This window comes from Phodopus roborovskii, unplaced genomic scaffold, assembly GCF_943737965.1.
Source record: "Phodopus roborovskii unplaced genomic scaffold, PHOROB, whole genome shotgun sequence".
NCBI classification, from domain to species: Eukaryota; Metazoa; Chordata; class Mammalia; order Rodentia; family Cricetidae; genus Phodopus; species Phodopus roborovskii.
This window is the reverse complement of record NW_026126539.1, coordinates 222,793-239,700: the sequence shown is the minus strand read 5'-3', so window position 1 is coordinate 239,700 and position 16,908 is coordinate 222,793. Positions and strand designations below refer to the sequence as shown.

At 41.5% G+C, this 16,908-nt stretch overlaps 1 protein-coding gene across 1 annotated transcript in view; it reads right to left on the bottom strand.

Moving 5' to 3' along the window:
* The window catches only part of Arhgef26 (Rho guanine nucleotide exchange factor 26), a 111,159-nt gene extending 96,907 nt beyond the window's left edge, over positions 1-14,252 (bottom strand). The window contains exons 1-3 of the mRNA XM_051198660.1: positions 12,811-14,252; positions 11,900-11,939; positions 7,691-7,836 (exon numbers count right to left, since the gene is read on the bottom strand). Coding sequence (XP_051054617.1) covers positions 7,691-7,836; positions 11,900-11,939; positions 12,811-13,884 — 1,260 coding nt within the window. The 5' untranslated portion in view covers positions 13,885-14,252. The remainder of the gene's footprint in view (positions 1-7,690; positions 7,837-11,899; positions 11,940-12,810) is intronic.
* Positions 14,253-16,908: the final 2,656 nt, after the last annotated feature.

Here is a 16,908-nt window from a genome sequence, read left to right as displayed (position 1 = left end):
AACTAGAAATGAGGGTTTTGTTTTCTTTCTTCCTTTCTTCCCTCCTTCCTTCCTTTCTTCTTAACGAAACCCTCTCCATTTGTATTCAATATAGTCCTGAGTCTGTGCTTAAGCAATAACACAAGAAATAAGGATACAAATAAGGAAGGGAGCAGCCAATTAGTCATTGCAAACAATTTGATCTTTCCCATAAGAGACCCTAATGACTCCATCTGAAAACTCTGAGAAGTGGTAAACAGTTTTAAAAAGTAGCAAAATACAAAATCAGCATAGAAAAATCAGTGGCCTTTTTATAAACTAATAATAAAGATTTTGAGAAATAAATCAGGAATATAATCCCTTTCACAATGGCTTCAAAAAAACATAAGTTAAACCTAACCAAAAGGTAAAAGACTTCATCAATGAAAACTTTTAAACACTAAGGAGAAAGAAACTGAAAATTTTCTTTGTTTGAAAATTTAGACACTCTATATTCTTGGGTCAATAAAATGAATGTTAAGAAAATGGCTATACCACCAAAGCAATATATGGAGTCAAGGCAATTCTCATCAAAAGTTGAATGACATTCTTCACAGACTAAAAAAAGAAAAAAAAAAAACTTTCCTAAAATTTATATCATATGGAAGCACAAAAGGCAAGCAATCCTGAGTAAAAGGAATAATGCTGACAGTATCACAAAAGCTGATTTAAAGTTATACTACAAAGCCATAGAAACAAAGCAGTATGGCATGAACATTAAAAAAATAAACAAACAAAAACCACACAAGGAATGTAGTGAAGTAGAGTGGAGGAGTAGAGTGGAGAAGAGCAAAATGGAAAGACCTAGAAATAAACACACACACACCAGCCACCTGCCTTTTGATAAAGGCTCTGAGCACATGGTGCTGGGGAAACATGCAAAGAGCACAACTGTATCTCAGTCTCTCACCTCAGCCTCTCATCAGGTGCAACTCAAACAACTCAAAGTGGGTCAAAGAGCTAAGGCCTGAAACTGAAACTGTTAGAGGAAAACACTTCAAAATACAAAGCACAGACACAGACTTTTTAAAAAAGAACTCCGATAACTTGGAAATAATTATAAAAATTGACAAATGGAATTTCATAAAATCAAAAATCTTCTACACATTAAAGTAAAACTGAGTGAAGTGACAGACTATAAAGTGGTCAGACTATCTAAACTGTATAAAGAACTCTATCTCTCTCTCTCTTACACACACACACACACAAATAGAAACACACACACAATCTAATTATCAAATAAAACCCATCAATCCAATCAACAAATGAGCTAAGGCAATGAACTGTTCTCAAAAGATGCAAAGCAAAGTAAGCGTCAATAAACATATAAAAGTACATTCCACAACTGTAGCCACCAAGGAATACAAACTGAAATCACAACAAGGAAATGAAAGCTAGTGAGAGTTCAGAGATTAGGGAACACAGACAATAGGAATGTAAGTTAGACTGCTGCTATGGAAACTAGTATGGAGGTCCTACATAAAACTGAAAATATGCCCCAACTAAATAATTTCCAGACATACCCAAAGAGCTCTAAGTCACTAGCCAGACTACTGTCACATATATGTTTACTATGACACTATTCGTGTCCCAATAGACATAAAATAGGATCAACCTATGTGTTCATCAACAGATGAACAGATAAAGAAAATGTATACAAATAAATGTTAAAGTGTTATACATATACAAAGTCATAAAGAATAATGAAATTACATCATTTACTAGAAATCAGATGCAACTTGAGATTATATCAAGCAAAGTAAGTTAGGCTCAGAAAGACAAATGTCATGTTTATTTATTAGTGAATCCTACATTTTATATAGAGATACCATTTACACATACACAATATATACATATATGACATAGAAGATGGAAGGCTGGGAGAAGAATGAAGACTAACACAAGGGAGATGAAAGGGAAGTTATGGAGGAAATGAAGCCAAAGTACATGACATACTGCAAGGAAAATATCTTTATGAAATCTACCTCTACATATAATAAGTACATGCCAGTAAAAAGGATAAGCCAAAGCATTAGAAAGCAATTATAGCAATGTCAATCATTTCATTTATGGACTCCAAATGTTAGTAAGACATGTAATTCAGAAAAGGCAAATGCTATGTTATAAACTATCTAATTGTTTACGTGAATATATATATACATATATATATATGTATATATATATATATATCTCCTAGTTTTCTTAAATGTGGATTTTAAAAAGTGTTACCAAACTTAGAACAACTTAGCCATCGGAAACAAAAGAAACCTGGGATTAGAAAAGATTGGAAAAGACTTTAGTTTTATCTGAACATTTGAATTGCTTTCTGCATAAGGGTATGTTACATGTTGCTTATGTAAATTAAAATTAATTTTTAAAAAATTCTAAGAAAATACTTCAATGTAATTATAGTGAAATGCTAAGACTGTGTCTAGAAGTCCTACTGTCCATCACTGACATATGCTCTCAAGATGATTATATAATGACAAGAGGTAAAACAGCCAAACATGAAGGATTGTGTGTGTGTGTGTGTGTGTGTGTGTGTGTGTGTGTGTGTTTTGAGACAGGATTTCTCTGTATTGCTTTGGACGTTGTTCTGGAACTTACTCTGTAGACCGATGGCCTCGAACTCACAGAGATCCGACTGCCTCTGCCTCCCAAGTGCTGGGATTAAAGGTATGAGCCATCAATACCTGACTTTATTTTCTGTATTTTAAACATAAAAAGATGACAGGCAAGAGCTCAGAAGGGTATGGGACCTGCTGACCTAATTTCACTCCCTGGGACCTCCAAAAACCAAGTCCCAAAATTTGTACACTCTGACCTCCACTGTGCACTACAGTACATGTGGCATGGGCCATGACTGCACACTAGATAAAAAGTGTAGTGGAAAGTTAAGTTCAAAAGATATAATAGACAGCATTAATTGCCATCTAAGTTTAAAAAAATAACTTTATGAGATTGTTGTCTTACAAAACTATTAGTTAAATTTTATTGGACCACAAAAGCTACTATTTTAAGCAACAAGTATGGACAAATGCTAAAATTTAAAAACCAGAACGAAAGTTTCCTTTGGCTTTTAAATGTATTAAGCATTTCTCTAAAAAGCTATGGTTTTTATGTTTGTTGATCTCTGGTTTTAGGCAAAAAACAGAATCTTCTGCAATACATACAGTCCAAGTCCTAAACAAGTAAGTCCCATCAGATAACACTGTTCAGACTCAAAGTCATGCTTTATCTTTAATCTAGCAAAATTATTCTTGTGAATGCCCTGGTTTCCCTCCCTCATTTCTGCAAGTCCCAAAATGCCTCCCAAAGTGGACTGCACACATGCAGAAGCATAGAGTATAAGGTCCTAATTCTGGATTCCACATCACACCATTAGCCACTAAACACCGACAAAGTGCTCTGATGAAAATGTAAAAAACAATCCCTGACCAGAGTCTCAATTCTGTAAGCACAAGGAAGAAACATCTGAACTGATGGATGGTGACTGATAAAGCCGCAAGCCAGCAAGCACAGAAGAGCTCACGAGAAGATGACTATATTAGGTGTGGAAAGTATGCCGGCATGTTCCAGCTTCTGGCCCGGGAGCCTGAACACCCTTCTCAAAGGTACCTGGCATTTCAAGGTAATAGAAATTATACAAACACATACCCTGCAATGGGGCCAGGGCATGGCTGGCAAGTTTTGCTTTGGTGCTGCCACTGAATGTCACTGAATATACACTGGTTTCACAAATCACTTCTTAAATGTCCCCAGCATGTACCTGGGGTGAGATATGATGGAAAACAAAAGCCCATGCAGAAAAGAGGGACACTCCTGTGATCCTAAAAACAACTTTGGAGGAAACCAGAGCTCACTTTCCAGCCAGGACTCAACTGGCAGTGCACCTGGCACTCAGCCTAACCAGTACCCAGTGTTCTACCCTGACTAACACAATCAATATCGTCCTTTAAACCCACAGTTTTTCCCAGAGACCCAAGTGCCTTCGATTTCCATGAGTCACTGAGCCATTCACCTGTGTGTGGCAGGGCCCCTGATTCTGGGCACAGTTCCAGATAACCATCTCTTGAGGTCAAACCAACTTCACAAGCTCAAAACCTCAAATCCCTTCAATATTTAAACAGTTAAATACTGGGGTACTGAAATCCAGTACAACCTTAAGGGAGGAAAAGACATAGTCGAGTGACTGAGGTCGGAACCTGTCCTATCCTAGGAGATGAATGAATGAATGTGGCTGCATTCTGGACAACAACAGAGCATGCCACTTCTACATGGGAAACTTGTAGGCTGAGACACCATTAATAAATGTATACACCACCAGTTTACTTGGAGTCTGTGCAATCTAAATGCTTATTCCAATAAGGGAGTGATTAACCACGTCTCTCTTTCACAGGTCTACTCCTCCTTTATCCCTAAATGATCATAACAACACAGTTAAAATTGCCCCATTTCTGTAAATGAGGACCGCCTGCCACCTGTGCAACCTAGCACTTCCCTACCTGGCACTGTCCAATGAAATCAAAGGATTCATATGCATAAAAACACTCAGATAAATTACACTACATAACGAAGGCTTAAAGAGCTTATATAACAGCCCTAAATTACTGCACATCAAAAGAGACTTTGGCATACTGCATGCTTTGTACAGTCAACAGATAAAAAATTGCATCACACTAGATGGCAGGCAGGTGTTTGCAACAGAGATAAGAGAGTTTTCAAAACTAAACATTCAACAGTGGCCAAGGTGCATGTGCACCCACGCAGAGCCCTCTTAAGTAAAAAGTTAAATGTATGCCAGATTGAGACATGCTGACTGCTGCAAATTGCTTGCCTTCCTCTTTCGGGGATCAAGGCCACATTCAAGGAAGAGTTTGGATAAAAGCGATACATGCAAGGATGGTAGGTGAGGGCTACTCGCTAACCCATTAAAGGTTAAGCATGGCAAGATAAACCAATCTCAGTGGTAGATGTCTTCTGAGGGCTGCCTTCAGCACTGCCTCTGCTTTCTAAGAAAGCATCAGGACACGAGGGCGGGCAGATAAGAAGAGACCATGGCCACTTACCCTGGGACTGTGCTACTTACTCAGGAAGCCTCCTCTACTTATGGTCCTGAGTGAAACGTGTACAGGAGGTTCTAGCAACTGCCTTTTAGTATTACAGTATCTACTCTGCTAAGCTCCAGAGTTGGTTTCATCTTTGTGCTAGATAGAATTCCTACCTTAGGTAATCCCAGCACTCAGAAGACTAAGGCAAGATAAGTGAGGACACCCTTGGATAAACACAAAGACTCTATCTTAATTAGTACTTTAGAAAAAGGAACTCTATATGGAAAAAGCAAAGACCCTCAGGATAGTGACTCCCTGGGGAGAAAAGAAGGGAATGAAGGAGAACAGGAGTGTTGGACTGGATTGTTTATAAAACAGAGGTTGAAAAATATGGGTTAAAATATTAATATTCGTTGTTTATGGCTGGTGGGGGTACATGGAGATCTGCCACCTTTATGAATATCTACTTGTTCTTTTAAACTTTTCTATATGTCAACAGCACTTTATAATATGATGGAGCAAAATGTGAACAAAAGGGAAATATAAAAGATGCAAAAAAAAAAAAAAAAAAAAAAAAAAAAGACAGATTCATACCAAAGCATCCATATAGGTAGCAAAAGTCCTGTCATGTAGCAGCCAAAGAATACAATAAATACACATGCACTCCCAGGGATGCTCAAATCTAAGATGGCATACTCTAAAGTTAAAGATATATCAGCATATTTTCTCCTGGCCAAGTAAAAACACAAGGTCATGGGCAAAGCTGTGCTGAGGAATATACAGTACGATTTAATGGCATCTGTGTTTGTTCATCTCAATGAAAGCCAGATGCCAGGAAGTCAGGAACATAGCAGCTTCATTTTCAGTGCTGAAGCAAAGCTGGCTTGAACTATAAGTGACATGGAAGTCCACATTTCTGCCCAGGGTTCAAGAACCATTCCCAGGACTTAGGCTTACAGGAAGCACAGCTGTGGTCACAAGTGAAAATTCAAACACAGGATCTTTTCTCCTGCATCCTTTACCAAATTGTTCATTTCAACACATTGAGAGCCACATTTTCCAGGTATCTGTCTCAATAAATGCATATCATAAGATTGTTATATTAGGTACATTACTAGTACACCAACTTTCTGGAGACATTTTGCTATCTAGCCCCAGATCAAAAGAAAAAAATCCTAATAATGTCACAGACACAGCACACTATTCGTGGAGAGATACAGATACTTTGCTGCCTTCATATAACATTTCCCTAAAACTTAAATTCAGATAATGCTCATCAAAGTCTGGGTTTCTGTATCAGAGGACCTGGCAATAATGAGCCTTTGCTGTTTCCTAACTTAAGATAAGAAGTAGTTGTTCAATTTAAAAGGCCTGCCCATCACAGCTCTCCCTACTCCTTACCACCCACAATCGTAAGAATCACCAGTTCACACTGACTGTCCTATTGTTATCTATCAGTAGGGTGATTCTGGTGCTGCAACTTGGAAGCACCAGAATGGAATAGAATTGTTATACAACAAGATTAGAAGGAGCAGACAGCCAGGGGTGATGGTGTTTACCTTTAATCCTAACAATAAAGAGGCAGAGGCAAGTGGATCTCTGAGTTCCAGGATAGCCTGGTCTACATAGAGAATTCCAGGTCAATCAGAGTTACACAGTGAGACCTGTCTGAAAGCAGATAGGAGGAGGGACTTAATTCCAGACTATGAAGTTGCATATAGGAATGACAAGGGGAGACAATAGGATGAACCAGAAGTTGCCCCCTGCCTTCAGCAATTGTTTGCTATGCTGGTGGCTTCCCATAGCCCATGAGAATCATGACTGAACAACACTCAGCAGGGCTTAAGAGGGAGCTGTCCCTGTCCCGGTAGTGCCTAAGACACTCAGAGCATCACTGATCTGTTTTTGATGCAATGTCTTTACCACCCATGTCTAGCCACAGGAATTCTTTTCAACTTGCTAATCAGGCAGTCAGACATGGTATGCCCAAACTCCATCAAGAAAACGAAGCAACACATGGCCTTTTATAAGCCAGGGAGAAAACTGACTATGGCTAAAAACTAAATATGCTTCATCCAGAAAGAAGAAATTACACATCATTACAAAACAACATATACAGTAGATACACAGAGAAGGAATACTCGTTAACCAATCCAAGAAAATATCCATGTTTATATCAGATAAAATGTCCAAGAAATAACAGTAATTGACTCCCCATTGTCACATAGACACACAAATATACGTACATACCCATAGAACACACTTATATGCATATACATAGCCAATTATGAAAACACCTGGGATATAGTATCACTACATGCACACTGCATTAAAAAGAAAAAGGAAAACATTGAGTGAGAATTTACTGAGTCCACACTACATCAGTGTAAGGCATATCTTGTCTTGTTATCAACCCTGTTTTCCTGACCAGAAGTGCCAAGCTCCATGTCCTTATTAATGTCTGCAGTTTCCAGAAACATTTTATAATCTGAAGAGTCTTTTTTTTCTTTCTGAGAATTACAGGCTCATTGGTAGAAAAAAATAAAGGCCACATTCATTGGCGATTTCCACAAATTGGCCTTTTCCTCCCACAGATGGAAAAGAAGAATGTAAACACTCACCGCAGAGAGCTGGCTCCATGTGGATCTCAGTGGCTTATGGTGAATCACAATCTTTTCCTCTGGCTTCTGTTCTTTGGGCTCTGATTCTTCATCAGAGTCGATATCTAGGGCTTTTTCTTTGTAGTTTTGATACAGCACTGCATTTTCTTCAAAAAAAAAAAAAAAAACAAGTCAGATATGTCACTGATTGCCCCCAATAGCCATGCTACTTCCTCTAAACAAAGGTATGCATCTATACAATGTTTAGTACTGACTTAAGTAATAGCTGGAAAAAACAAATATATTTTATCACAAGAAATATATGACATTCCAACTAAAGCAAATGTCTCTGACCACTATCATGAAAGATGGTCAGCCTCACCCCTCACCCATTATAATTCAGGTTAAATTAAATCCATGTTATGTTTTCTTCAATGTCTATCATTTATCCATTCAATTATCTATTTAGCAAACATCTAATGTACACTTATAATGTTTTATTTTTCTAAAAATAAGGAAAAAGATACTTCTTATCCCTTCATGAACCAATAAGTTAGTAAAAAAGAATGAACTTCATATTCATGCATTTATTCATCCAACTGACATTTAGGAAACGTCTAGTAGATGCCAGCAACTGCTAAGCAACTAGGAATACAGTGGACAAAAAAAGATAAGAAATCTCAACATTCATGAAGCCGACATAAAATGAAGGAGAACTGAAATAAGCAATTAACTTTCATAGTATTTCAAATACGGCCATGTTGTCATGGAGACAAACAAATGATGGAACGGGGTAGGAATTCTGGGATAAAAGTAAGTTCATTTTTAAGAGGGTGGTTTAGAAAGGCCTCAAAAGACATAAGTAAGACAAGACTTACTTATTTGTACATCTAGAGAAATAGGTGTGTGTGTGTGTGTGTGTGTGTGTGTGTGTGTATTACACAGGCATGCAACAGCATACCTGAGAAGACAATTTCTGGTGTCTGTCTATACTGTATACCTTGTTTGCCACAGGCTCTCTGTCACAACTGCACATACCAGCTCACCACAGATGTGCTCTACAGCACAAACCTGGCTTTATGTGGATTTGGGTAATACAAACGTATTTCTTCATGTTTGTGCTGCAAGCACTTTATCTGCTGAGCCACCTCCCCAGCCCTTGAGAAAATATTTCAGGTGAGTGAAAAACAAGTACAAATACCTTGGGGACCGGAGTCTGTATGTACTCCCTGTGTGGTGGAGTACCAGCAGAGGGCTGGAATCACAGAAGGTGAGAGGTGAGTGAGTGAGGGCAGGTCATGTTGGGCCTTAGTGAAGGGTTGAGGGCACATGATGTCACATAAATACAAGTGACAAAAGGGAAGACGTGTGTGGAGTTGCAATGACAGAACTGCCAGAGTGTGACACAGTCTGGAGGTCAGAGAGGTATCAGTGAGGAAGATCTAAGCTCTAAAAGTAGAAAAGCAACAGAGCTCAGGGAAACAGCAGCCAACACACTCTGAAGCAAGAAGAAATATAAACAAACCTTATAGAGAAGTTTCTACACCCTGACAAGCCTCTCTGCCAAGGCAGCAATCCAAATCAGACCAACACAAACCGAACTTAAAAAGCCCACATTTAATGGATACAGCACTCTGGGATGGCCTTCCAGTCCCCCAGAAAGGAGACAGGAAAGGGAGACCAGAAAAACCACCAGTCCCTTTTCTGGGGACTGGTTTAAATGCCTTGTGGGAGTGGTCTTGAGCATCTCTAGGGGAGGGACCATCATTTGGTGGACTTTCTGAGATGCAGCAGGGTTTCGGGGGAAGAAGGGGAAGAGGGCTTAGATGGAATTTCCACCATAACATTCCAGACTCTTTGGGTATATGGATGCCAGGGACTGGGGTGAAGCTTCCTCCTTAACACTTAGGAGGTTCAGTGAAGGTCAAGGCAGTTGTACCAGCTGGGTGTGTACAATGCAAGATGTGTTTATAGAGATGAGCCACATAATTCAAATCTAAATTATCCAAATAAAAAGAATTAGATTTTATCTTGAGTTCAAAAGGATTTGGTTTCTTTCACACTGTAATGATTGTATTTTATCTGGAATGTAAGGTAACCCACCAGAAACAGATTTGCTTCAATGGGTCAGTCAAACACTAGCTATTCAGGCAGCTAAGTTGGATGGCAGTAGAGTAGCCACTGATAGATAGGTAAAGAGACCAGAGCTGTGACACTCAGAACAGACTGGTGACAGACTGGATATGCGGGAGAGAGAAGTAAGTTTTAAGCTTTCAAAACCTTCTAATTATACAGGTAGAAAGCAGGACAGGACCATCAGAAGAGTCTCGGGCATGATGGGGAAAAGTCTGAGTTTGGTATATAGGGCTTAGGAGCTTAGAAACACTTTTCCCACATCTGCTTTTTCTCTTGGCAACCACATATCTTTGTGTGTAGTGTGTCTACAGTAGCCTGCAGAGTCAATGCAAGACTTTACTGTTCTGTGGTTGTTCTACATATGAAAGTAAGTAAGTCAAACTTGGTTTTGGCAGTTATAAAGTATTTCCTAGGGTGGAGGACACACAAAGCATATGCATAGCACCATTGATGCGATTCCTCACTCATTCTCACAAAAGAATGGGCTACGGTCGTATCACTCTCACTTCACGCATGAGACGGTGCTCAGTGTTGCACAGTCCTTGTGGCTCGGTCACTCAGTCGATGACTAGAAACATCAAGAACCTGGCGCTACAAGTTCTCACCACTGGACAGCACTGCCTTACAGGTGCATTCTTCAAGGCCATTAACTGTTAAGGATCTTGCATTCTTCACTTACATGTGTCAAAAAAGGATGCCTATTGGACAAAACAGCCCTACAGACTACAGCTAGGATATCTGAATCTTCTTCGAATCCCCCAAGACAGCGCCCCTTACCAGCAGGAAGTAGTTTGGAAAGAACGACACCCAAATTCCCAAATATTGTGTATAAATGTTTGTTTTCATTTAATTGGACTTTGTTATATAAAATTAAATAAAAAAATTATATAAAAAATTAAAAAAAAAGGATGCCTACACCACCACGTATAAGGATAGACAAGACACTCAGAAACAGCGGATCAAGGAGATACAACTGCCTCTTCTGACTTTAAAACACTCAAAATTCCCAACCCTTAAAGGCATAAACAGAATCCAGCTCAAACTCCAAGATGCAAAAAGCATCCTCTGAAGGAAATATGAAGTGGAGCATTGTTGGCGTCAGTCATACAATAAATAGTCCAGGAACAGCAGTTCATGAAGAAGCAGCCAGCCCTAAGTCCCAGAGTAGGTGTCCCCAGAGGTGTCATAGGAGGCGAGTCACGGATTCTCAGAGCTTCTGATTCTCCCACTTACAAAATCAAGGAGATGTATTTATCCCAAATAGTCAAACTACCTTATCTGGGTTTCTTCCCCAAAACTTGTGCAATTAGTACAATGACTTCATTGATTACCCATTAGGAGTTATGCAGGAACTATTTTACAATCACCCAAATTACATATTTTAAATCTACATGGCTTTCCTTTTAGCTTTTCTTGTGGAAGGGAATACTTCCCTTCATTATTCCTTTAAGGGTGGAACTCGGCCTCTTAAAAGCATGACAGAGAGTAAACCCACCCACTCACTATCTCCAGGAGCCTCAGGGGAAGAAGGCCCAGGCTGCCCCTTTGTGCTGCTCCAGTTGGCTGACATCTGACCCATCTATTTACAGAGTCTACTAATCTGATTAGCATGTGAACACCTGGCTGGAGCCGCTTGTGCCTTTGAAATCCTTCACAACAAATAAAACACAGGTCACAAATTCTCAAGATTGTTCTTTCCACCAGAAAAGCTGCATTTCCTCAAAGGTGAAAACAGGATGTCAGAAGTGAAAAATCGAAGGTGAAAATAATAAGAAAGAAAAAAAAAAAATGTAACCTAAGAATAAAACAGAGCCTGCTCTGCTTTGAGGCAGGTGGGGATGGAGCCAAAGCAAAGAAGAATGAAGCTCCTAAGATGTAAACTGAGAAAGTTACCAGCTTATAAAAACAATGCCCCCTATGACAAAAACCTTAGCTTAGCTTAGCGAACCCAGCTTTGCACTGTATAGTCCAAGACAAAGTTGAGCAATTTTGTGTTTTCATCTCAAGTGTCTTTGTTGCTGCAGTTAGGTTTGAACTTATAATTGATGTGCCATATTGAAACTGCAATAAAACTCTGGAAAATTAAATGCTTACCTTCCCCATCAAATGTTCCTTGTCCTTTCAGCATTTTTTTCTAAGAGACAAGAAATGAAAGAAAAAGGAGAGAGAGAAAAGTAAATTATGTATGAATATTATGTATGAATGAGCCAAATAGAAAACACAACTATTGTAAGTAAATGCCCCATTTTGTTATATCCTTCAGATTTCCAAAAGCACACTGCAGAGAGTTCCCATGCCAATTCACAGCAACAATGAAATAAAATGTACAGCATCCCCCACATCCTCTTAAAGCAGACTAAGAATCCTCAAATGACCAGCAGTTCCACACATTTCACTGTCACTGTTAAAGTGAACTTTGCTATCTTTGACAGCTGTGTGTGTAGGGGGGGTGCATAAAATGTTATGTAATGTCTTTTCTTTAAGACCATATGTCTAAAATGAAACAGGCTTGTTTGTGTATTACATATTTGACATAGATATAGACTGGTTCCAGTTCTCTGATTAATCAAGAAAGAAAAAAAAAAAAATGTGACTGCCAAAGGCAATCTTTGCCCTATTGCTAAGGTCTGTCTTATGTCTAAGAAAGTGGCACATACTCCAAAAACACTGCTCTGTAGTTGTCTTTTTTCCTTTAGGTTCCTGTGGGGGAAAAATATTCAGTAAGTGCAACTGCTAGGCCTGTATCAGTGTATAATACCTCACACCCTCACTCTAGTTACAAGCTACTAGTTTGTCAAATACACTCAATGATTAATAGTAATAAAATATAAACAAGGGACATGGTGACTAAAACAAAAGAAGTCAGAGCACTGTTCCAGGATTTGGGTACTGATTTAAACTCATTTTACTTGAATGTTATCAAACGTGCCATGATCATTCAAAATATGTCCCGAAAAAGTTCACTTTGAGTTTACTGAATGGCATGTGAGCTTGCCCAGTCCTACCTTTATCCTTCCCAGGCTGGAGAACTTCTCCTTGTCTTCCATCACTACCTTCAGAACAGGCTGGGACATTCTGTTCTTCTTCTTTGAGCTGGTGGGGCTGTCAAAATCAAAGCCACTGACCACTGCCCTTCGGTAAGAAGTGGATCGCAAGCCTCGACGCAGAGAGCCGGGGCTGTCCATGTCGTTGTCGACTTCGCCTTCCTCCCCTTCCTGGCTCAGGGGTGCTCCCAGTCCTTCCACCATGCTGCGCACCTTGAGGAGCCTCCTATGGGGCTCTACGTTTTGACTGTTGGATTTACTCAGCTTAATTTCCGAGGCAAGGCTTTTTGGGATGATCTGCTGCTTTCCCATCTTGAGGGCGGCGGGGCTGTTGGTACTCAAAACCACAGAAGGGTTCGGGAGCTCATTCCCTTGGGAGGGCAACCTTTGGAGCGGCAGTTTCTGTTCTGAAGACTTGTGTTGGGTAGTAGGAGAGAGTCTCAAGGGGCCGGGCTCCAAGTCCCTAGCCGTCTGACCAGTTCGTGAAGCTGGGCCAGGTGAGTCGTTTTTAAGGACAAGGCCATTGGCAATGGGAGAAGATACTTTACTAGCAGTTACCCCATTGAGGTTCTCCTCGGAGTCGTATGAGGCAGGAGCGTCCGGAGTCGGCGAAGCGCACGACAGAGCCGCCGGCGAGGCCACCGTGCCATTAGTGGGGGACTTCAGAGAGCCGCCCGACGCCTCGTGAAGAACTAGGGGTGACTTGGGTCGTCGAAGTCGAGGAGAAGCAGCCCTATAGTCCGGGGACAGCGTGCGACCATTGGTCACCGGCCTCCGAAGCGCGCACAGAAGCTGGGGGCTCCTGGACACTGTCCTGCCGTCTGGGACGGCGGACACGCAGGCGGGAGTCTGCGGCGTAGGCAGAGAGACCAGCTCCTCCACCGGGAAGTCAGTGATCAACAGCCCGCTGGGGCTTTGGTAGGACTGTGGCCGCGGCTTGCTACGGCCGAGGAGCTGGAGAGGAGGGGTGGACCTTCTCCGCCACAAAGGGGTGACGCCGTTGCTGGAAAAATCCACCTCGCTTTCGCTGTCCATGGCGGGGCCTTGGGGCCGGCCCCGGGAGAAGGAGAGCTGATCAGGTTGCCTAAGAGGAAGGAACTTTGGCTCCGTACAACTGGTCTCGTCCGGGAGCCCAGCCGGCTCCCAGCTTGGCAGTCACACGGGTGTCGCGCGGGACTCGGCAGCGTCGCACTTACCCGCCCTTTCTCGGGCAGAGCGCCTTCCGCCACACTGAGCGACCGCGGACTGAGATCCGAGCTGCAGCCGATCGGAGAAATCTGGTCCTCCCTGCGTCCTTCCCGCGCCCAAAGCCCGCCGGCACCTAGAAAGCCCGCCACCCACTCGCACGGGGTAGCCGACCCGCAGGACACTTGGGAAGAGTTCAGCTGGCGCGGACAGCTCGCCGCGGGACGCTCTCCGGCGTCTCTATTCAGCAGCCCGCCCCATGCCACTCTACCGGGTCCCAGCTGCACGGCCCACCGGCGCGCTCACCCTTCCCGGTGCCCAGAGCGCAGAGCAAGGAGTGCTCCCAGCCCGGTGGGTGGCCTGGGTCTGCACCGCAGCGCCCTGGAAACTGCCGCGCTCCGCGCAACAGCGGCCCGCGGCGCCGGCTCCGCCCCCACACTAGAGCCACCCCCTCTTGGCCCCGCCCCTGTAGCCCAGGAATCTTGAGGAGTCCGGGAGTCTGTCTCCTCCCCCCACACCCTGCCCCACTTTCCCCGCCTCCACCGAGTGCGCTCTGGTCTCTGCCTGGAGGACGCGCGCACCTGAGCTGGGTGCCTAGACGCAAGTACTGGGGTGCCTGAGCGCAGGCGGCTGCCGCAGGGGCCAGCTGGAGGGCGCGGTCGCGCCCCGGAGCACAGCGTGGGAACGATCGTGAGAGCTTTGCCAAGATGTACTTTCTGATCTCCGAGCTCGGGAGGAGGAGGTTGGAATGGTTAAACCAGGTCCGAGCCCGAGCGAGCGTGGTGCTGCGCTACTTGGAATGGTGAACCTCTTTGGAAAGTGCTGCTGCGCCACCAGTGACCTTCAAACTGAATCCCCCTCCCCTGTTTACAGTGCTGTGCGGACTATAGGCGGAAGTACTTGTGAGCACTCAGAGGGAAACTTGCTGGGAGGCCAGGTGGAATTGATTGCATAATCTTTGGACCTTGTGTGTTTGAAAGTTACACAGTAAAAGTAAACAAAATACAAAATATGTATGAGTGCGCAATTGTGTATAATATAAACAGAAAAAGGATGTGTAGAATAAAATAGAGTACAAGGAGTGAGTTCCAAATCCTTGTCAGAGATTAAGAGGCAGATTAGAGGTAGGCCTACCCCTACAGCCCAGACTCCTCTCTAGCTATACTTAGCCAACCCAAGTCTACATCCTTAAAGCTTTCACTTTCTTGGCTTCTGGGTTGTCACTGGATCACAAAGGCCTCCAGATTAAGAACATACACTACTCTTTATTCTGCCAAACCACCTGGTCTCTTTCTTTTCCACACTAATCAAAATTTGTAACTCTGCATGCACACATATGTTTATGTGTTAGTGCTTAATCTATTCTGCCTTTGCATTCTAATCCTGAAGAAGAAGGGGTCATGTCTGTGGTCCATGCACACAGTAGATGATAAATATCTGTTGAGTAAGTGAGTGAATGAATGTGAGAAATGAGCATTCCTCCCTTAGCTGTTGTTGCCAAGTTGATGATGTCTTGGTGAAAGTCCTGGTATGTAAGAATAATGAGGCAACCTGAGATGAGAGATGATCTGAGAGAGAGGTTGATTAGACCTGTAGAATTGGTTGTTAGCAAGATACATGGGAGTCTCCTAGCTTTCAGCATCCATGTGAGAACCCAAAGTTTACAAATCATGTGTGGTTCTGCTTTGGGTTGTGAAAGGAAGGGTGATGTTTGTCATGTTTCTTTATACTTTTCTACACTTCCCAAAGCTGTACAGCAAAGATCTGAGAAAGTTTTATGAGCTAGAAGAAATGGCATCAAAATGTTTACCAAAATATTTTTAATGAGAAATTTACCAACAATTCCATATGAAATAAAGCAGAGTCTGTCTTCATATATAGGCCCGTAATATAGGGACTTTTTGTATCAATAATATTAGTTTTCTGTAATAAAATATGTTTAATTTCAGAAAGTATGGAAATTGATAAATGGAAGGTTGGATATGGATAAGAATAAAATCTGTAATCAAAGTTAAAATGCTGTCAGTAATGACATGAGAAATTGGCATCTTTGCAAATTATGTTGGTTCTTCAGTTGTGACTTTATGAAGTCCAAGATTCTGCTTCCGTCTTCCTGAGCAACAGCCTAATCCCCAAACAGCAGTGAAACACCAAATGCTGTTCTTTCACTGGGAACACACAGACTAAGCATGTATTTTAGCCTCCACTTAATTTATTGTATACTTTCAAGTCTAAGAAATAATCAATTGGTTGCCAAGCTAATAACTCATTAAAATATGACATAGTATAGTGTTATGGAATTCTTTATACTTACTGAGAAAATACTTCTGGTTTGCTTAGACAAATTTTAGTGCCACGCACATATAAAAAGTATAAAAATATAAGCAGAGTAAGTTAGCTGGAGTTTTGGACAGCAAGCCTATTTCTTTAGAACACTTTTATTTTCACACAACTATTAATATGTGTGGCTTTTCCCCTACAAAATAGCAACAATAATAGAGTATTTCTTAAGAGCATGTTGTAGTCTTGTGTCTGGAAATTTTCTTTACAGTGAGCATATTGCAAATCTGTTGCCTTCATTATTCTCTGATTAAAACACAGGATGTTTTTATTCAGTATAATTATATGGTCTGTGTGTGTGTGTGTGTTATTCACAAATACAGAGGCAGTGACAACTGTATTGTCATCACAGTAACTTTATCAATAGATACTTTTTTGATATCAAGAAAATTTCCTGTTTCAGAGAAATTAGAAAGTGTGACTAAATACTCTTTAAAACTGGAATAAAAGAGTGCATGAGCAATGTGGTTTGTTAGTATATTCAAAGGCCATATTAAATTGCTAGAATATCCGATGGCATACTGAAGGATATAT